The sequence below is a fragment of the Protopterus annectens genome, chromosome 4.part0, assembly GCF_019279795.1.
Source record: "Protopterus annectens isolate FY-2018-M chromosome 4.part0, PAN1.0, whole genome shotgun sequence".
Classification (NCBI taxonomy): Eukaryota; Metazoa; Chordata; order Ceratodontiformes; family Protopteridae; genus Protopterus; species Protopterus annectens.
The window spans coordinates 1,078,234-1,101,496 of record NC_056733.1 but is presented as its reverse complement, the minus strand read 5'-3'; the positions used below and the strand labels follow the sequence as shown (position 1 = coordinate 1,101,496).

The 23,263-nt window shown below is 41.9% G+C and overlaps 1 protein-coding gene across 1 annotated transcript in view; it reads left to right on the top strand.

Annotated features, from left to right (window-relative positions):
• The window catches only part of UTP6 (UTP6 small subunit processome component), a 1,596,914-nt gene that overhangs the window by 1,143,560 nt on the left and 430,091 nt on the right, over positions 1-23,263 (top strand). Inside the window, exon 12 of the mRNA XM_044068038.1 lies at positions 5,203-5,282. Within this exon, the coding sequence (XP_043923973.1) occupies positions 5,203-5,282 (80 nt within the window). The remainder of the gene's footprint in view (positions 1-5,202; positions 5,283-23,263) is intronic.

The window sequence follows — 23,263 nt, the reverse complement described above, 5'->3', positions numbered from 1 at the left end:
TTTGGTGGGTTTGTGGAGTTGAAAGCAAGTTTCTTTTATCCAACAGTATGGCTTTTTTGTATCGTTTCTTAGCTGTCTAAACTTTAATTGATCTGCAGGGCTTTTAGTAGTACGCCAATTGGCCCAGACTTTTTCTAAGGAGGATTTTTTGTTTGGTTGTTTGAGAGCCATGGGGCAGGTTTAATCTTAGTGCTAATTGTACGTGTTAGTGCTTGGAAGTCTAAAATGGCTAAGAATTTAGTATTAAAGTATTTTACTGCTTCCTCTAGAGGTAGGTGTTTAAGGGGTGAACAATCACATGCCTTAAGTTCATTTTGAAAGATGTCGGGGTTAAAATTTATGTTGGTTCTTATTGTCCTATAGGTGGTTGGGCTTGGAATGTCACTGTTTTATTTGATTATGAAGGTGAGTGAATGGTCTCTTATATCTTTGAGGAGGGTCCCTACTTTGTAAGTTTGGTGGTGACTATTTATGAGAATCCATTCTAAGGTGCTTTCCTCGTTAAGTTTATTGGTCCTTGTGGGGGATGTAATGGTTTGAGTAAAACCATATAGGTTAATATGAGTAGTAGGCTGTTCAGAGGTACAGCTCCTCCAGTTGATATTAAAGTCACCCAGTACTATGGTTTCTTGGGGATAGTTGGTGGAAAGCCAGTTAAGGATACCCTCTAGGGTGTTAGAGTTATTGCCTGGGGGAAGGTAAACACCGATGATATAGCTGGATTTACATTTATTAAGCTGAAACTTGGAAATAAGGATTTCAGCATTACTAGTTGGAGGGGGTTTAGAGTCTATAGAGGTCACCTGTAATCCAGATTTGTATAGAATAGCCACTCCCCCACTTTTCTTAGCTTTACCGTCTAGTCTCAAGATATTGTATTTGGGCGGAATAACCTCATTGTCTTGTGTTGCTGGCTTGAGCCATGTTTCAGTGAAACATAGGATGTCAAATGAATGTACATCCATGAGAGCATGTAGGTGGGCAACTTTATTATTTATGTTCCGAATAGTGAGATGGGCTGTCAGTAGTGAGTTATGGGGTCTAGTGAGCAGTTATGTGTTAGCAGGGGTTGGGGTGTGGGGCTCTATGGTTGTGGTAGAATTTTGGCCGTGATTTGGTCTTGTATTCTCAGTGTAAGTTTTGGAAGTTTACATATTAGGTTCTGGAATTTCCTAGGTCTTGGGCTATAATATCTGATGCGGGTCAATCTATGATATTTTGCTGGTAGGTAGTTTGGTGTGCAGGGTATGTGTGTATGGCTATGAGAGACTGCATAATACGTTAATAGGCTCCATCAGTATGCCTACTTGGCCATTTAAGTGTGCCTGACTGCCAGCCTATGTTGTACTTGGTTCCCGTAAGGTTTCGCTATACAATTTTGTCTCAAAGTGGCCGAATGCAGTCCATGTCCAGATGGCACCATGGCTATATGCAAATACAGTCAGCAGAGGTTATTCTTGCTGACTAAGGAAATGCACAGGCATTTTGATAAACACTCCTACTTATGGCAAAAGTGTAAATGTACTTGAAGATGAGTATTGTTTGTGTACAAGTAGGAAGGCCAGTTACATGCATAAGATCCCATACACATTTGTGTATTATTGCAAGTCATAGAGATAAATGTAAAGGAGCCCAATTTGCACTCACAGCGCGTAAAGGACCTTGAATGTACATGATTAATCAGCAGCATCATATTATCCTGGCGTTACTGGAGTTAGGGCAACAAATTACTTGGGGAACTGCAGACTTTTTAAAGTAAGAAAAGCATGATAGAAGTATTGGAAATTAATGTGAAACAGTTCAAAATGATGCAAGTTTTTTGAGTTTTGAGTTCACTTCCAAAAGTATTTGTGTTATTCATGTGATGGGCATATTACAGTGGATTTTGTGAATACTGTAAACTGTCATTTGTAAATGGGAAATTATTACAGCATTGGTGGAAATGATTATTGATCAGTGAGACATTAATTTGCTTTGGTGTCAGTTACTGATTGTATATGCATTCATTCAGTTTTTTATTTTTATTTGTTAGGGTAGTGCACTGATCTCAGTGGACCATTTGCAGGCACAGCCTGGATGAATAGGATCACATAGGAAATGAACAAATCATATTTACAGATAGAAGAATGTGCTGCAACATTTAGTTGAAAAGGCAGTTTACAAAGTCAGAACATGGATGGAAAAATGGAATTGTGCTTATCAGAGATTTTTGGATAAGATGTAACTCATAATTTAGATGGTTTATGCTTCAGTGGTAGCAGCATGTCATTATGGAGAGAGGTATGAAAACATTACAAGAGGGAAATGAGAATAGTTTCAGGAAAGGATGAATTTTTACATGTTACTAATGCAGTGATTTAATTCAGAAGTACCGAAGTGGCAAGGATAAATGCTGGCTCAACGTGCGTCTTTACAGGGAGAAACTGGAGTGTCACTAACTGAGAATTGACAGTATTATGATTACAAGAAAGTGATGGGGGCTAAGGAAAGGATGGATCTGTTAAGGAACTGCTTTCTTTACAACCGTGATTGTGTTCATGATAGTGCAAACATTACTTCAGCATAACTACTTTTCTGGACTCTGCATTTGTATGTAATTATGGGGCTTGTGTCACTTAACGTTTTATCTTCTGAGGCTGGCAGATATGCTTTCACTGTGCATCAGAAGCTACCACTAGGTGTTTGAGTTTTTTGTTTACGAGTGTGGCATTTCATGGGCAGTAATGATACAGAACAAGGGATCAAGGCAGAGAAAGGACAACTCAAATAATTTGTATATAGTCAGGAACAGAAACGGCTAAGCTAGTGTTAAATGAAAGCATCTTTACAGATTTCAAAGTAGACAGAATAGGAGCAACTCCACTTTTTACAGTGAACCTGCAGACTGCATGCAAAAGCATGAAAATTTGACTGTAAATTGTAAGCGTGTGAATTAGCTTATACCATTTTACATAATTTCTCATTTGCATCTCATTATGATAATTTGCTTATGCTTATTTGCAGTCATCACACATTAACATAAGTGGCCTGTATCAATTGGGGCTTAGTTATGTTGATTCGCAGACAGTACAAATAGCCATAATTTGTTCTTACATGACCACGAATACAGCAGTTCATCTTAATTGTGTTTTATCAGAAGATAAAAATATTTTTATTTTACCAAGTAAGGAAACATTTTTGTTGTCTGTCATGTGAGATTTATACTCCATCAACAGCCTTAGGGGAACTGACATATGGTGCCTTTACATGTATCTAGCAAATCCAGCATTGCAGGAGCAGCTTTTTTTTTGTCACAGTCTAGCAATTGTATCCATTTTCAAGTTGAGGGCTATTTGACCACTGCTTGCAAGGTTGAATGAAACTAATGTCCAGAATGGGTACCAAGTCCTCAGCAGACCTCAGTTCTCCAGCCAAAGTAGTGTTTGTGTTGCTGCATACAGTGGGAGGTATCTGTAAACTACATTAGGGGAGCTTATACAGTGATGCTTAAACACATCTAATCTAGTGTTTCAGAGGGCTTTTGTTTGAGTCTGACACTGTCTAGGTTTCCATCCGGAGGCTGTTTGACTTCTGTTCAAAAGGCTGGGTAAAACTGATGCCTCTGTAGTAGTTTGTGCTCTTGACACCATCCCAGCAATGAGCACATATTTGGTGTGGCTCTAACCAATCTGCTGGTTGAGGAACAAGTGACCTACATCACCATGGGAGCCATTATGACTTCCTCATGAAAGTACACACTTCTTTTTTTTGGCTTTATGATCAAATGCCTGACCCTGAGCCTTTCGTCGCTGCCCCTCTTATGTGGTATTGTTGCACTGGACAGTCACATTTAATCTCCCCAAGCCCCAAGGTTAGGAACATCCATCTATCCCACATCAATTCATGCAGATGACTGAGTGCTAATCAACCTGTGATCACCTAGGATGTAATCAGGACAGCAGATTTGGCTGATGCGTGTTAATTAATGACTGTAATCTTCAGTGATTTGTCAAAATGTTGCAAATTTCATGAGGGACACACCAAGAATTTGAGGCAAATTCAGGGACATTTAAGAGGTGTGGTGTTGGCCATTACAGTTCTGTGACACCTTGCAGCCCTGGGTAGCACAGCATCCTTGTTCAGACAGATTTCTAATATCTTTTAACATTTAGGATTCTCAGAATAGCTGTCTGAATGAAATGTGATGGTTTTTTGCCCATGATTATCATCCTTCTACTACTGTTCCTTTCCTCGCCTTTCCTAAAAACCTGTCACTTTTCCAGTGTTTCTCAGGAATTTGTTTCCCACCACATAGATGTGCCCAATCTTAACCCTTCATACATCGATAAGTGTAATCAGTTAATTACCTTGTCTTCCTCAACTTATGTTCATGTTTGTATTTACTCCCTGTTGTCATGTTAAATTTGAGCCATACATTATATGGTTTTGGACAGTTTTTTTCAATCTGTTTCCATGTTATTTTGCTTCATTACCTGGTATTTTGATGAATGTAATCTCTGGATATTATAGTTCATTGTAAGTTAACTACCATAGTCCTTCCCTTTACAAATATAACTGAAGCTAATTTCTATAACTCCAAACAAAAGGTGGAAAAAAGAAGGAACTGGTACCAAAAAAACAGAGCCGTGCTCTGTTTTTTTGGTACCAGTTCCTTCTTTTTTCCACCTTTTGTGTTTGGAGTTCAGTTTTAAGTTTTTCATTACTTTGCTAATTTCTATAATTTACAATGTCCACAGCTAAGCACTTCCAGTTTTTGCATCACCCCATGCTTTATACACACAACCCAATGCTTCAGTAGTACAAGACATCATTTGGCATTGACAGTTGCTTGATATTTTTGGATGATATCCTTTGTAGTCTTAGTATTTGCCATCCTCTTTTCTTCCTTTGTTCAGCTGACCCCATCCTGACTGAATAACCACATTCTGTTAAGAATAAATAGTGTGTTTTTGTTTGTATACTGCACTTTCATCTGGCAGTCCTGTAATGTTCATGCAGTTATCTTTTTTTGAAAGCATGCCCACATGAATTAAGTTTGCAGAAACCTTACCAGATCCCCTTCCATTTGCTTATGCTGTTCCCAGTATTTGTGTGGAGATGGATGTTCTCTCTGTAGAATACACAAGCCAAGTTTTTCTTAAGAATTTCTTAGCAATAAGGGCATTTTGTTTTGTTTTATAACTGATGTCATTTCCTTTTCAGAGGCAATGTGGAAACATTATATTACATTTTGCCAAGAGAGACTGAAAAGGAAAACCAGTGCTCAAGAGCTTAAAGAGAAGGTAAAGGAGATAAAGCACACATTAATAGAGGTGTAGGAAGTAGTTTGTTTGCTTAAGTCCATTTCAATAGCATTCTTGTTTTCTTACATTATGATTTTGTGTTTGCAAGTATTTATATATGAATCATGTTATGTGTGTGTCCCTGGATACAACTTAAATATTTATTGAGTTAATCCCTTATTTCTGAAGATTTTTGACTATTTTCACTTGTACATCATAATATACCATACTAATCTTACCCCCATCATTTCTTTTCCATACTGGTAGCCTTTCCAACTGTACCCTATAATTTCTCGTCCCCCACTCGAGCAGTTTTCTGTCCCGGATATTGCTGCCTGGACTGTCACTCATTTGCCTGTAGTCAGCAGTCACAGTGTGTGTGTAATGGAAATTCACCTTTGAAGGTGACTTTCCCATTTTTTGTTTGATAGCCTATTGGCAGGGTAGGCATTTTGATCCTACCAGATTATCAAACTTCTGAAAATTTGAAATTCATATGGCTGAGACCATATGATTGAATTTTCAGAAGTTCAAGTGTTTTCAGTGGAGATCACTGTACAACTCATATCGGGAAATTTACCCTTTTCCTCACTGTAGTGTGACCTCAGAGTTGGTTTATTTAATTAGCAGGGGTATGGGGGGTGCAGCCACCCATGTTTGTGGTGCAGTGAGGCTTGCCCCCTCCCCCCGGCAAAAACATTAAAAAGGTTTGTTTTTTTAAACGTTAACACTTACAAAAAATTTGATCATATGGTCTCAGCCATATGAATTTTGAATTTTTGAATGTTCGATAATCTGATAGGGATCCAGGCATCTCCTTGACTTACAACCTAAGATTGTACCCCAACTCCGATGTAGGATATTGCAGGAAGAAATCCAACTGCTGTGGACTGTGTTTCATTTGTGTGACATTGGCAGAGTCAGTTTAACATATCTCTGGGTAATCACCATGTAATGTCATGTGAAGTTGTTCTATCTCACCGTTCATTCTTACAGATGGGTTCAGAGCTGATCCTTGGCTTCGAGTCGGCCTTCTACAAAGCTCGAGGCCAAGTCCCTATCCCATGATGCACCTTGAGTTACCTCATATCTAGTTTGTCGCTGCAGTAGATCGGAGGTTCCTCGCTTAGCTTGGGCCATTACAGTTTATCTTATTCTAATATTATCTAGCTAGTAGTGTTTTTTTTCTCTGCTATTAGAGTTAATCTTTAGTTCTTACAGCTTTTTTAGCTTATAATGATATTCCCTTTCCCTTTGGTGTGCCTTTTCATTATTATAGCTTTTGGCCTTTGTTTTTGTCTAATAGGCCTGTTATATTTAGATAGTTTAAATAAGTAGTTATTTTGTGTTTGTGTGCCTTTGAACAATGACGGTTTAGTCACAGTATTTGGTATTGTGTATGTATATATATATATATATCTATATAGATAGCTTATGTATTGTGGTTTGATTAGATAGTGTTTGTGTATTTTCATAGTGACAGTTAAGCCACAGCATATTTAGCCCATAGTTGTTTAGGGCTTATTTGACTAGTTTTAGGTGTGTCTAGTCCTTTTACAGTACAGTAGTTTTTTTCTAGATACTGTATAGTTGATTATGACTGACCAGGATAGAGATAAGCATCCCAAGTCAGGTTTTAAAAAGTGTCCAAAATGTGGACAGAAAATGTCTGTAATGGATAGCCATGTAAATTGCGTGTATTGTCTTGGAGCCTTGCACCTACAGGAAAGCTGCTCCATTTGCAATTCCTTTTCTTCTAGAGTTCTTCAGGAGAGAAAGAGAAAGCTTATAGATAGAGGACTGCTGAAATTGTCCTTTCAGGAAGCTTTGATTTACCAGGATAAGTTTAGTAAGTCTTCAGAGTCTTCCAAGACTTCTAGTTCATAAGTTAAAAAATCCAAGAAACCATCGACGTTTGCTCCACAGCTCCCGGAGCCGGTCCCCAGTCCTGGAACTGGTATCCGAGTTACTAAAATCTCCAGTACTTCAATCAGTGCCTCCTTCCATCCAGTCATCTCAGTCCTCGATTAGCCTTTCCGATTTGGATGTGGATCGTGTGATGCAGAAGTTGCTACAGGAACCGGCGTTTGCGAAAATTTTATCGGCTCCAACCCAAGCGGTTTCAGAACTGAAGATTGCCTTGCCATCAACTTCATTTCCTCCTCCGAGCTATACTGGTCTTTTGGAACTGGAGGAGTTGGACCTGATGGTTGTTGAGCCTTCGGAACCGACGCCTATTCCAGTGTCATCAGTTCCGTGTACACTGACTTCCTCGGTACCGATCAAGGAGTCTAGGAGCCCGACACTCTCCAGTCGGGTCCGGGGAGGATTGTTGGACTGACTTGTCTGTTCCGACTTTGCCTCTTGGGGCTTCGGCTTGGATGAGCTCGGTTCATACCTGTAGTTCGGAGCCTACTGTCCCGGTGCTGAGGGGATCGATGGTTTTCTCAAACCAGCAGTCCCTTCTCATCGGAGCAGAGTTGCCTTTGAAGCCATGAGGAGAGCGATGTCTCCCAAAACATCTACAACTTCAGAACCAACTTCCTCCTCCCCAAATGCACCTGTGTCCAATTCTGCCTCACAGATTCTGTTTAAGCGTAGAGACCCTGAGCCTCAGGAAGCCCCACTGGGTGGCCTCTGCTGTTCCGAGACTTCACCAGAAGTTCCCACTGATGAGGTTCCCAGGAAGAGAATCTGCAAGAGGAAGCATGTAGACTCCCCACAGGAGTCTCGCACGTTAGACACCGACTTAGATGAATCAAAAGGGTTCCCACAGTCCCCCTCTGAAGATATCTAATTTGGTGAGATATTAGAAATTGTTAGGCAGAGGGGTGGCTGGCAGTCCACCAACCCTACTGAAGCTGAGTCTGTTCTCCTGAAGGCTTTCGGGTCTCAACCCTCCAACTCCTGGGTGTTTCCGCCCTTGGAGTTAGTCTCACGAAGGGCATGGGAGTCTCCGGACACCATGGAGCCTGTCCCTACGAGGCCCAATAAATTTATTTCTGCCCCCCAGGAAAAGTCTTTTCTTACCAAGGGAGTGCCAGTTGATGCAGCAGCCACCAAAAAGGAGATGTAGGAAACTTCCTCCTCTATCCATCCTCCTAACAGGAATTATAGAATCATGGTTAGATATGGGAAGCGCACGTATAGTTCAGCGACTTTTGTCTTGCGTTCACTGAAATATCTCACTCATTTTACGAGACTGCAAAGAGATCTCCTAAAAGAGCTTGGAGATGCTCTTCAGGGTACAGTAGCTGCAGGATCTTCTGACGAAGTCACTTCTCAGCTTGCTACCCTCAATTCCATAGTGAACTCATCCATGCTTCTCATTTCATATGCAGCTGATGGAACAAGTAGGGCAGCGGGTATAGGAATTGCTCTCCGGAGACATTCCTGGATGTGCTTGTGTTCCTTCGCAGAGCCCTTTAAGTCATCTTTTGTCAGCACCCCTTTTGATGGCTCGTCCCTTTTCAGGCCCAAAGTTAAGGAAACTTTGACCAGGTGTGAGCAGGAAGGAAAGACTCTGTCTGCCATCGGAGTCTGTTTTCCCACCCCTACCAGACCCTACCCCAAGGGTCAAAAGGGAGGAAAGATGTGGTTCCAAAAAGCACAAGAAGCCTTTCTGGACACAGGTGGTGAACCCCCCTCCAGGGGCAGAGGAGGGGGCAATAATGGAAGATGCCACCTCGCGGCAGAGGGGATCCGCAAAACCAGGGCAACAGAGTCCAGTTCTTTGGGAAGCCTTACCAGCGCTCCTGAAAGGAGACTTGACTGTCCTGCTCTGGAGGCAGTCGGGGGTCGCATATCTTTGTATCCAGACACCTGGCTCAAAATAACAAATGACAACTGGGTACAAAGTATAGATTCCAGAGGATATTTTCATTCCTTTTGCCACTCCCCCTCCATTGACAACAAAAATCCCGGACGTTCCACCCAGTTACAGGGAATTAACAGCAGTAGAGGACCAAACGTTGCTAAGAAAGAGTCATCCAACCAGTCCCAGCAGACCAGACAGGCTCCGGAATTTACTCAAGATTTTTTTTAGTTCCAAAAAAGACAGGGGACTGGAGTCTATTTTGGACCTCAACAGACTAAACAGATCTGTCAAGAAAGAGAAGTTCCGGATGGTAACGCTTCAGTTGATACTTCCCTTCTTAGGGAAAAACAATTGGATGTGCTCGATAGAGCGACAGTATGCGTACTACCATATAAAAATTGTCAGACCATCCAGGGATCATCAGCGCTTCTGGCTGGGAGCCAGTCATTACCAGTTTTGAGCCCTGAAGTTTGGTCTCACTACAGCCCCCAGATTGTTCACCAAATGTTTGGCGGTGATCACGGCTCACCTAAGGCGTTTAGGATTCCATGTGTTTCCATACCTAGACGATTGGCTCCTCACTGCCACCACCAGGCATCAGCTAATATAAGCCAGCGACACCACTCTTTATCTCTGCAATCATCTGGGCATTACAATAAATTCAGAAAAATCTGCCTTGTCGCTATTGCAACATATCGTTCTTATCGGAGCAGAATTGGACACCACCACCACCACCACTTTAAGACTTCCAGCAGAAAGAGTTTTACTACTTTGTCAGCAGGTCTCACAATATCATATCCAAGGCTTCAGCATCAGAAGTGCTAAAATTGTTAGGCATGATGGCAGCTGCAATACTAGCGATACTGTTGGGTTGCATGCACATGCGGATCCTGCAGTGGCTGTTATTCACTCAATGGTTTTACCAAGAGCTTCCAGTGTTGCATCTGATAATGATCACAAACTCATGTAAAAAGGATCTTCAGTGGTGGTTGACCTCTCCATGTAACGATAGGTCGTCCTTTTATTCTACCAGCACCAGCAGCCACAGTGACCACGGACACTTCCCTGATAGAGTGGAGGGGGCACATTTTCAGGGAAGAACAGCCCAAGGCACATGGATCGAACAGGAGACACATCTGCATATCAGTGTCCTGGAGATGAGAGCAGTACTTCTGGCATTGCAGTACCTCCAGGGCTCTTCCTCTGGGAACAATTGTGATTCAGACGGACAACATGTCGGTGGTCTGGTACTTGAACAAACAAGGAGGAACCAGGTCCTATCCCCTTTGTTGCGAGGCCCTAAGAGTATGGCAGTGGGCTACATCCACCCAGCACTTTCTGTTAGCAACACACATCCCGGGGAAATCCAACATGATAGCAGACAAACTGAGCAGTGCAATTTTGTTGCCTCTCGAATGGTCCCTCAAGAAAGAGAGAACGGAGAGAATTTTCCACAGGTGGGGCCAGTCTTGCTACGACCTTTTTGCCAACCACATGAACACAAAATGCAGAAGCTACTTTCCCTTGATTCATCCTCCGGGAGAAGCCCCAAGGGACGCAATCGTACACGATTGGCCTCCGGGTCTCCTCTATGCATTCCCACCAATTCCCTTGATACCCAAAGTACTGCAGAAAGCAAAAGCCCTGGGAAGGACCATCATTCTAATAGCCCCTCATTGGCCTCATCAGATTTGGTTCCCCATTCTTCGACTTCATCTTTTGGAAGAGCCTTGGATTCTGGATCCAGTTCCAGACCTTCTCACGCATTCGTCAGTAGCTCTTCATCCCTCTCCTCAGTCCCTGAAATTGACAGCTCCAGTTCCCAACATAGCCAGGTTCCTTAACCTCTCAAACAAAGCACAACATATATTGATATCTTCTGTTAAGTCCTTGACTTGGAAGCTATACCATAGCAAGTGGAGAAGATTTTCTCTATGGGCTTCTCAAAATAATATCGATCCCTACCAAGCCCCTATTTCCCCATATTAGAGTTTTTGACTATGCTTTTTAATAAAGGAGTGGCAGCAGCAACAGTTCAGGTACAACTTGCCGCTATCTCTAAGTTTCACCTTGGCTTTGAAGGATTAAACATTATGTCACACAAACTATCCAAAACCTTTCTCAAAGGGACCTTTCATCTCAGACCACCTGTAAAATCTCTTTATACTCCATGGAATCTAAATTTTATGCTTTCACACATTATTCTCCCCACCTTTCGAACCAGCTTCCTCATGTGATTTGAAGTATTTGTCATGGAAGACTAACTTTTTAGTAGCCGTCACTTTTGCCCGTAGTGTCAGAGCTTCAGGCCCTTGTCTATGAAGCCTCCTTATTTGATTTTCCATGCTGACAATGTCCCTGCGAACAAATCAGTCATTTCTCCCCAAAGTTTGTACTGAAACTAACCTTAACCAGGTCATAAATTTGCCAGTGTTCTTTCACAAACACACCAACAACTTTGTGTTCATAGACGGCTCAGATTTTACCTCGATAGAACAAAAGAGTTCAGAAAATCAGAACAGCTTTTTGTTTCCTTTACAGATTTCAAAAAAGGTATGCCAGTGGCAAAAACAACACTGACTAAATGGTTATCTGATTGCATCACATTTACTTATTCAACTGCTAATCTACCTTTGCAACACAAAATTAAGATTCATTCTACCAGAGCAGTGTTCACATCTTCTGCCTTTTCTGCCAGGCTTCCTATAGACAACATTTGTGCAGCAGCCACTTGGTCAAGACCTCCTACCTTTATCACTCATTGCAAAGTTGACAAGGCCTCCAGGGACAGGGCTTCATTTGGGTCTACTGTCCTGAAAAACATGCTCCCGTGAGCCACTCAAGAAAGATGGTGCTTGGGACTCTACCCATCTGTAAGAATGAATGGTGAGATAGAACAACTTCACATAAAGAAGTTATGTACTCACCATAACTTTCCATCTGAGTTGTTCATCTTGCCTTCATTCTTACTTCCCACCCTCCTACCCCCTCCAGGGTTTTTCGAGAACCGAGATACTAGCTTATCCTGGTTGCTTAATCTTTCTATGGGTTTTTCCCCTAAAGAGTGATAGAATGGCACATGGTATTAGACGCAGCAAACAAGATCTGAGGTAACTCAAGGTGCATCATGGGATAGGGACTTGGCCTTGAGCTATCTGAAGACCTCAAGCTGTGTAGAAGGCTGACTTGGAGCCGAGGATCGGCTCCAAACCCATCTGTAAGAATGAAGGCGAGATGAACAAGTCACATGTAACGTTATGGTGAGTACATAACTTATTTTTATGTAGCTTTAATTGTGACAGCAGAGGGATGAGGGTTACGTCCAGCTTTCTGTGGATGCAACACTGCTATTGATACATTGTGTTACTTGACATAGTTTGGGAAACCCTACCCTTCTGCAGCTTCTACCGCTAATCAGTGGTGTACTCTGATCACAACTGTTGATAACAGGCTTGCATTTTTCACCATAGTAATGACCTGCGTTATAGTAATCTCATTTGGTGATTAAACTTCTGTTGTTGTAGCATTGTAACAACTGAGTGCATATTTCTGATTTTGTGCTCAAATTCTGTATCTTTGTGGAACAGATGCAGTGTTGTACTCTGTTTTATTACTACTGTATTGTTAGTACTTGAAAGTGGTCTCCCTGGAGGATGAAATAAACAGGAATAAAATATCTTGACAGGATCACTGTGGCCAGATCAGGAAACGAACAGTAGAAAATTTGGACAAGGGTCTGTGTATGGTGGGGTTCTTTGTCCTGGTGTACAGAAATCCTGGAATTAAGTACCAGCGATATAGCGAGTGCAGCCCCCTACATGAAAGCTTTTACTCCATAAAAACATGCTAGTTTATGCAACTTTCCATAATATACATTTGACCATTTTTGAGGCTGTTTTTCATTTGGAAGCTTGATGTTAGCCAGATATTCTAGACCTAGAGTAAACAAGTATATTTGAGGCATCTGACTTTGCAGGCTACCAGTCGTCACCATTAATATCTGCAGCAATGTATGGCCTTGAGCAACTCTATCGTTGTGCCCATTGAGGTGATTGGTGTTATTACTTGTGTACCCTTTTCTCTTGTCCTTGTCAGTTAGGAGCTCCAAGCTGTAGTATAACTTCACTTTCAAGACATTGACCCTGTCATTTCCTGGACCAGTTGATAAATATGCTTATGTAGTAGCTCAGTGGTGTGTACCCATCAGGCTATACATTGGTATTTTTGCCATCAGACCATTAATGAATGTACAAGTATCCATTCAAACCTCATAACAGCATACCCTTCAGCCCTGTTGTCTCACTTCATTTTTACAACTTTGAGGTGGATCTTAACATGGAAGATTTATTATCAGAAGAATGGCAAAAGTCATACAAAAGTCATGCATTTCAGTTCATTTGTTCTGATGTCTTTTCTGTGGCCATTCTGTACTTTTTGGAAATGCATTGCATCTTTCCAGGGACCACAGTGTCACATACGAGATCTCTGCTCCTAGTGAGCACTTGGCTATGGGAGATGGCTCTGCTTACTTGGACCTTATTTCAGTAAATAATTTGAAAACCTTCTGTAAATTAACATGACTGTCCAGTGAGTGTCCTTTTTCAGAAACTGTTGACATTTCCTTACAGTAACCTGCAGACTCCCATTTTACAATTAAGCATATCATTTTCTCATATGGGGCTCACCTTGGATCTCAGCATTTTGAGTAAGATCCCGTTTAGGAGTTTAATTCAGAATTGTGTTACATTTATCGTACAGGATTCACTTTACATTTTTTTAATGAGGTCTATATTTCACATTGTACATATTTTAGGTCTCCTTTTCCATTGGTCGGTTTAGAGACAGAGGGATGATGTGCTGTTCTTTACTTCTTTATTTGGTGGTTGTGGTTAATGAACTGTTTGCAGTACAAATTCTGTATTGGGTAATTTTAATTTAATATATGCTGAGCTAGGCAGTATTTTGATGCAGTGAGTAGTACTTCCACATCACAGCAATAGGTCTTTCACTTTGATTTTTGGCTGGAGTACCGTCTGTGTGTGATTCTACATATTCTACCTGTATCTACTCCAAGTGTTCTGGTTTCCTCGCAGTGATATGCAGATATGTTAATTTGCATTATCCGGGCTGCCAGTAGGTGTGTATGTAGTGCATGTGTGGGTGGGAGTGTGTACTGTTCGATAGGTCGGCACCTTTTCCAAAATGAGTTTTACTGCCTTTTTCCTTTGCTGAGATGGGTAATTTGGGAATATCGTTGTCAAAGAATACTTTTGTAAGAAATAAGTTTGTATAACTTCTATAGTAATGAGCAATATGGTGAGCAGAAGATCCAAAGAAATCAGTTGGAATGTTGACGTCCTAGAAGTTTATGCCACATCCCTCCTCCTTCTTTGTATGCATTGTTAAGCTTCTTGACATGACAGTATCAGAGTGTAGTGAAATATGATGAGCCATATTGAAGAAATATATTTCCTGTCAGTAGTTTGCTTGGAATTACAGAAATATAAATGTCACAGTGGAATACTTTTCCTAGAAGGAATTTTAGCTGAATACTAGAAGGTAACTTACTTTTCATTGCAAGTGAGTTATCTGAAAAGTCTGAAGATTATCTCTTGCTGAGGAAGAACCCTTAAACATATTTAATTATTTTATTTTTCTTGATGAGGAAAAGACAAAAATGGCAGCACATAGAAAAAAATCTGTAGTTGTTACCAGCTTAGAAAGAATTTGCCATTTGCTCTTTTCCAGACTAAAAGGTTCTACAGATGCTCATACTGTTGAAGTATGAAGACAAAGATTGTGAATTTGCTGAGCTGCATGAATCTGTAATAAGATACACAATTTGTGATCTAAGAAGTGATGAAACAAGGGCATAACTTTTAGGACAAACCTGACCTTATTTAAAGTTATGGATATTTGCAGAGAAAATGAAATTAGTAGTGCACAATTAAAAATAAATAAATAAAACATAAGCCAAATGAAAAAACAAAATGAGAACTAAAGCAGGATGTGTTCTAACATCAGGGGGTGTGTAAGAGAATCATATTAGAAAAGGGTCCAAAAGAGACCAGCCTGGTCACAAACTTTTATTGAAGCTTGCAAGTTAGTGTTGCTGTAAAAATGAAGTAAGAGTTGTCCTTTAAGCAAGCTTGCAGAATCTGTGTTAGAGAATGACACTTCTCTAAAATGTATAAGTTGCTAAACAGAGTTATTCAAAAGAATGTTTACATTGTTAAACAGGAATTTTAACTTGAACTTATTTCAAATGTAGAAGTGGGAAGACTTGATATATTAAAATATGTAGATTTTTTCTGAAGTATCAAAATCGCTAAGGACTGCAGGGATCACTTTTGGGAAGTAATGCTGAGTGAGAATTTATGATGTAGATTATAGACTTTCATCTTGATAGAGGTGCTGAAGGTAATTTTTGTGTAAGAAAAACTTGTAAAATGCAAGAGCAAGATTGCTCTGAACAGGGAGTTGTGTATGAAGTGCTGACTTATTTTGGCCTCCTCATGGCACCACTGGGTCAAAAACTACTGACATTTTTTTTATACAGAACTAGGAAATTCAGTCTTATTTTTCCTGATGCTGGTATAGGTTCATAGGCTCATACTAGGCTATCTGCCCTAGGGCATTTATAAGCCTAGCCAGAGTGTGTTTGGCTTTCGCCACCCATTTTAAATTAATTTTGCTATGCCCTTTTTCGAGGTTAGTATACTGTGCCTCTGTCTAACAGTGACACAGAAGTGATACCCGGGGTAAACCTACGATCCCCCATCCACTCATCAAGATTCCTTTTGAAGAGAGTCAATGAGGGACTCTGCCTAACCTGGACTGGGATTTTATTCCAGAGTGAAGGGAGCCTCTGGGTTATGAATCTGTCCCTCCAGCATGTCCTATTTATTTCAGTGCTGAGGTTCAAGTCTCTGGAGCGCGTAGCTCGATGGGATTTGGATTTTCTGAGGTGCAGCATGTCCATTAATTCCGGGTTGAACATGGCTTTATACGTCAGACACAGATCGCCTCTGAGCAGGCGGTATGCCACTGAGTAGAGTTGGAGTTTCTTTAACCGGGTAGCATATGGCATCTATTTGAGCCCTTTGATCCTCTTGGTGAGGTAGTTTTGGGGTCTTTCCAGTTGCTGCAGGTAGGTGTCTGGTAAGGTACATCCCAAAAGGGGCATTGTACTCAATTATGGGCCTGATGAGGGATGAGTAAAGAGGCATGATGACCTCCCCTGATCTAGATGTGAATCCCTTAATGATTAGGTGGGCTATATAAAATGTTTTTCTAACCACTTTGACCACGTGGTTGTCAAATGAGAGATTGCTATCAACTTGGGTCCCCAGGTCCCTAATTACTTCTTCCGTACTTAATGGATTGCTACTTATGTGGTAATTTGTGGGCACTTTGTTTTTGCCAAAGGGGATGACTATACACTTTTTGGCGTTTAGCTTGAGGCCATGGCTCTGGCACCAGTTGTCTGTTTCTATGAGGCCCTTTTGGAGGATGCTTGTGTTGGCTGGAGAGTCGATTATGGCACCCAGTTTGCAGTCATCTGCGAACTTGGTCAGCCACAGTCCTTCCATGTTGGCCTGTACCTCTGAGAAATATATACCGAACAAGAGAGGTCCCAGGACTGAGCCTTGTGGGACGCTACTTGTAACTGGTTTGGAGTCTGACATGGCTCCAGCAATTCTAACCATGTGGGTTCTGTCCTTGAGCCAGTTTGCAACCCATCTAGTGACATAGGGGTTTATATTAAGCTGGTGAGCTTATCTATAATGCCCGAGGTGGGGTATTGTATCGAAGGCTTTTGCGAGGTCCAGGTAGGCTGTGTGGCCCACCTTCCCCTCGTTAATGGCCTTGGTGACTGTTTCAATTAAATCGACCAGGTTTAAGAGGCAGGATCTGCCCTTAACAAAGCCAAACTGGGTAGGATCCAGTGTCTGTAGGTCCCAAATATCTTTATTTATAAGGTCCATGATGATCCTTTCCATGGCTTTGCAGACCAAGCTAGTCAGGCTTATGGGGCAATAGTTTCCAGGATCCGTTGAGGCACCACGTTTGTGGAGAGGGATCACCGTTGCTGTACGCCACTCTTTGGGTACATATCCTGTAGTAAGGCTGAGATTGAGCAGTAGTTTTATGTTTGGGTTTAGCTCTTCTTGGAGGTCATGTAGGACGCAGCCTGGGACACCGTCTGGTCCCATTGATGCTGTGTTTTTTGCTTGGGAGAAGGGCGGCTCTTACCTGAGCATCTGAGATGTCAGGGGGGCAGCACTCTGCTGGGATAGATATTTGCCCTTTGGTGGGAGGGAGAAGTTTGCTGAACCTGTCAGCTAGGATGTTGGCAATGTCTGTGGGTTCGGTGTATATTTTGTCATTTTGGACTAATTCTGAGCATATCTGGGAATTCCCACCCAGGTTCCTAACATAACTAAAGAAAGCCTTGTGATTATCCTTAGTGGTCCTGTGCAATTTTTCTCTCGAAGCTGGCCTTAGACGATTTTTATGAGTGCCCGTAGTTTTTTGCTAATACTGATCAGAGATGCCTTCCCTTTTTGGGATTTTGCTCTATCGTGTAGTAGCTTCCTCCTTCTATTGTATAGTTTGTTTATGGCTGGGGTCCACCAGACAGGACGTCTGCCTTTGGAGCATTGGGTCTTGGTTTTATTTGGGATTGCATGATCCATGCATTCCTGAAGGTGTTCATAGAATGCATTTATAAAGGATTCTGCGGTCTGGGCCATATTTTCCACAGGCCCGGGGGCTTTGAAGGATTCCACCTCAGTTTTGAGGAGTGTGAAATTTGCTTTAGAGAAGGTTTTCACTGTGTTTTTTTGGGCAGGGGGTGGGGTCGGGATGTGAATATCCAGTGAGATTAGTTTATGGTCTAATCTTACCAATGAGGGATACACTTCTGGTCTGGAGCACAGAGTCCCCATGTTGGTGATGATCAGGTCCAGTATGTTTTCCCCTCTTGTGGGAGTGGTAACAAGTTATTCTATAGCATTTGAGTTTATAAATTCTAGGAACCTTTGGGCTAGGGTGTTGGAGCTAGAGTAATGCTCCCAGTCTATGTTTGGGTAGTTGAAGTCACCCAATATAATGGTGTTTGGAGAGACCTTCATATTTTCCAGTGTTCTCAGGAAGGCCGAGTGGAGTTCCTGGGTTTGGGACGGTGGTCTGTAGCAGGCTATAAACTGGAAGGCAGTTTTACCCACTGTTAGTTGTACATGGGTAGTCTCTGATGCTTCGTGCTGTGCCACCAACCTGGAGGTGTGGGTATCTTTGACGAATATTGATACTCCCCCTCCTTTTGTGGTTCGGTCCAAGATTTGGGGCCGAAAAGCATGGTATGAGGTATAACCTGGTAGTGCTGGGGCTCTCTTGGGAGCCTTGAACCAGGTTTCTGTTACTGCACAGATATCGATGTTCTCCATGCTAAGGAGAGTTTCGAGTGCATGCATCTTGAGGTTTAGACTTTTGGCGTTGAGTAGCACTACTCTTAGTTTCTTATCCCTTGTGATACCTATGGAGGTGGGTTTGTCTTTTGAGCCTTGCCTAAAAAAGGCACTATGGGGGTAGCAAGAGCCTTTGCCAATATCCGAAAGCCCAGGGGTGGATAGGTGCAAGCCGTCCCTAGCGAAGCATTGTGGCTTGTCGAGCATGTCATCCCAGGCTGACAGGCATTGGATCCCCTTTGAATGGCACCAATACTTAAGCCAGTTGTTGAAATTGATCATCTTGTCTTCATATTGTGGCATCATTCTTGGTGAGGGTAAGATGCTACTCAAGGTCAGGGTCATACCGGCCTGGGCTATATGCTCAGAGAGCTCCTCTATGTCTCTTTTCATGTAGTCCAGGGAGGTACGTCTCAGGTCATTCACACCAGCATGGACAATGACGGAGTCATATTTGTACTTGCCTTGGAGTGACCAGAGTGCTTGTGTTATGTGGTGGATCCTAGTGCCCGACAGGCAGCTCACCGTGACCTTCTCCTTGTTCAGCCTGGTGAGCGGAACGTCAGTGTGCCTGACGATAGAGTCCCCTATTACAAGTGTATCAGGTGTGTTGTTTAGCCTTAAGGGCTGTGACTGTTCGGCACACTGGCTTTGTGAGCTATGTGTTGCACGTGTTTTGTTTTGGGTGTTTGGGCTTGAGTAAAGATAGGACTGGTAAAATAATTCACAGCGTAAAAGCAGACTGAATGCATTTTGCACTGGTCCAGAGACATTGGGCATACAGTGTAGGAATACATACACATAAAATATAATGCAGTGCCTAGTGGTACATGCTTCTAGAAAAGTACCTGCTCTACTCAGAATTAAATATGAACAGGATGTGAAGATGTCATTAAGAAAGTCATAACCAACAGAATGAGTAAATAGTCTGGACACACATAAAGAAAGACACGATTTGTCTTTTCTATCAACCTGTTGGTGTGAATTGAATTATGTAGATTGATTAAAAGAGAGTATTACCCATTGTTTGCAATTAGCATTTAGCACTCCCAAAACCATTTTAAGTTTACCTTAGTGCTAGATGCATACAAATGTTTCTCTTTCTGATGAGCAAAGCTCTAGATGGTGTAAATTTAATGCACTGTTAGGAATGTATAGCTTCCCTAAACTCCTTTTTGACATTTCATCAACACCAGAGATGGTCCAAAGAATTGTTGGTGACATGGAAGATGTTATAAGCATAACTGATGATCTATTAGTGTGGAGGTTAAACACAGAAGGTGCATGACAAGAAACTAATAAAGCTGCAAAATCTGTTATGACAACATAATTTCAAGCTTAATATGAACAAATGTTGAGTCATATTCTAATGCAAGAAAGCATGAAATCTGACCTCGAAGAAATCCATGCACTTGTACTTTTGCCAAGGCCAGAATTCAAAGGTTTCTAGGAATGGTGCATTGTCTCTCAAAGTGTTTACCTAATATGTGTAGATAACTCTGTCCCTAGGGAAAGTGTTAGAACATATTGTAGCATGGGAATGGCTTTGTAAAAAGTTAAGAGAGTTTTGAAGTGTTGAAAAAATAATTGCAGCAATCCAACACCAAAATACCATAATGTAAGTCACTAGTCCTGCAAATAACTGCCAGTCAGAACTGTGTAAGAGCTGGGATCTTACAAGGTAATAGTTATCTGTTTATCAAGAGCATTTATAAATGCCCTTTAGTGTGGCAAGATAAATCCCTGCTTGCTGTCAAAATTACCCGAGTTTGATTAGTGTCAGGTTGCCATAAGGGTGGGGCAGGAGTATAAGTGTTAGCAGCCAGTGCTAGCCTGCCCATCCTGAGGTACTGCAGGGTGCAGCTGAGAATTGGATCATAGTGACCAAGTACTGCACATATGCCAGGAAGCATGACATGGAGGTATACCTCCCTGCTGAGCACTAACAATAGTATAAGCCAGTAGCCGTCCTGAGGAGGAGTTGGAACAGCTAGGGGAGTCCTTACATGTCTTTGACAATCTAGCTTGCCTTGACTGTCATCTTAAAGGGGAGCAGGTGGGCTGATATGTCTTATGGCCTCATCCAAGAAAAACTGGATTATAGGGCTCTTGCTTCCATTGGAAACAGAGTGGTATAGCTGTCACCCTTCATAGGAGGAATGAATGAGCTGATTTAGGAATGGAAAAGGGTGCCTTCTTGGCAGGTTGCAGGAGTTGAAACAATCAGGTATTTAGTGATGTACAAAACAGATATACTTGGAAAGAAGATGAACTTTTAGCAGTACTGTTTGGTTGTTGAGAAATTCTATGAATATGTGTATAGTAAAGAAATTCATTAGAAGTAAATTGTAAACCCTTGGGAGGCATTTTTTGGAAATCTTAGTTTTAAAGCACCTCTGAGATTGCAAAGGATGTTATTTAGTCTAAAGATGTATGATTTGAAAGTGAAATACAGGCTGGAACTACAAATAGCAGATACATCAGGTTGAGGATTTTTACCAGAGAAGAACAAATGCATGCAGAAAGAATAATAAGAGATATATTGAGTAATACCACAGTTACCAGTAACAGAAGATGACGTAAAAAGAATCTCATGGATAGACAAATACTGACTTAGAAATGTCGTTAATGAAGATGTTACAGTGAAAGTAAGGCCTGTCCAAAAGTCATCAGTAAAGACAGAAATGTGTTTTTTTCTTTTTCAAGAAAAATAAATTCTGCTGTGGTTCTCATGTTGAAATGCTAGATGTTCTTTGTATTGGTCAATGTTGCATGAAGTTAACGCTTGGAGTTTCCTTCCTAATGAGCATGAACAAAGCAAAGCTTGTACCACTGCCTTAGCAGGGGGACCTCTTCGTTCAGAATAAGAGTTCACTCTTGCATTCAAACCTGAAAACCTTAAAACTGACAGCTAGGATGGTTTAACACTGAAACTTTTAGGTACATATTTACCAAGTGAGTTGTTGCTGCCTTGAAAAAGGATGTTCATCGTGTGACACTGCTGTAGTCATTGCACTTGGGTTATCCTGCCGTCAGGCAGTTCCCCAGCCAGCCTGAGTTCCAAAGTCTTGGTCCGGCATCGGATGCTATCGCCTCCTCCCTGACGTCAGTGCGACAGGGGTATATAAGATGCAGCCGACGCCATTTTCTTCAGTCTTTCTTGCCGTGTGGTGCCCGAAGCAAAAGCAGTTTGTAAGTGCCGGTCGGCCTACTCCTGAGATTTTCATTCCGGATCCAGAACCAAAGTCTTCTACAAAGCTAAGTACCCCGTTGGGGAAACTTTTTCTTGCCTCAGACCGATGTCAGTAAAAGTTAATAACTGTATTTCTTGTGGGAAGCAAATACCTCATAAGAATTTCCATTCTAATTGTATCCCATGCCTAGGCCCAGACCACGACGTTACTGGTTGTCGGTTTTGTGCTAGGTTTAATAAGCGCACTATTAAACATCGGTTTGATTTTGCCCGACATTACTTTGGTAGAAAATTTAATTATACCATGCCGTTGGAACTTCATAAAAAGCGCACAGACAAGGACAGGCATCCGAGGCCCAAAACTGACAAAGCCTCTTCTAGGCCAGTCACCGGTTCTCCGGTTTTCAGTGAGGCGCCTTCGCAGCCCCTGACGACCGCTTCTGCAGAACCACAGGCCGCCTCCGACCTTAACGTGGAGATGGTTGGGCCTTCGGATGCACTAGCTTTTCAGCAGACTGAAACCGATCCTGCAGAGAGATCCGGAGTACCTGAGCTACCCGCAGCTTCAGAGGGTGTCTTCATACCTACACAGCTAAGCATTAAACCCTCTTCTAAGTCAAAGCCACCTTTAAAAACTAAGAAACATGTACAGCATTCTCCAGGACAGGCCTCCATGCCTAACTAACAAATGATCAAAATGGCCGAAGACCTAATCACTCTGATCAGGGTTTCCCATCCCCCACCTGATAAAAGGCCTAGACAGGATGCAGATTATGATTCATCCGACCAGGGGTCCATTTCCTCAGATTCATCCTCAGACGTGGGATATTCTTTACCCCCTTATGAGGATTCTGATGCTGAGGAATCTATTCCATCAGCCTCTCCGCCTGAGGACTACTTCTTTGGGGAAACTTTACATACCATGAGGGAGCATTTCCACTGGGAAGGCCAGGATTATTCAGAATCCAAGAAAAGGCTCAGAGACTTCCTATTATTACCTCAACACAGACCCCTGGCTATTCCGCCAGTGCTAGATATTGTGGATGATGTGTACACTGAATCCAGCTTAAATCCTGATTCCTTACCTCCAGCTCCACTTAACCGGACAGATATTACAGAGTCCCTGACTCTCACAAATTTCTGTATAAAAGCCCTGTTGCTGATCCTGAAAGTATTTCTCAGGGATCCAAAGGGGTTAAGGCCTCATCAGCAAAGAACCCAGTTCCCTCTGACAGAGATTCCAGAGCAGTAGACAGATGGGGAAAGAAAGTATATACGTCTGCAACGTTAGCAATGAGAGCCTTAAATTGCCAGTTTCACATGCTAAAATATCAGCAAATTTTGATGTCTCAGTTGAAACAAAAAATGCTTCCAGATACAGATCCTCCTAATTTTAAAGAAATGCAGGATTTATTGCATGCCGCTGAACAAGTGGGAAAGCATACTTTACAATGTGGTTTTAATTCTTTAGAGGCCTCATGCAGAGCAACAGTTACAGGCT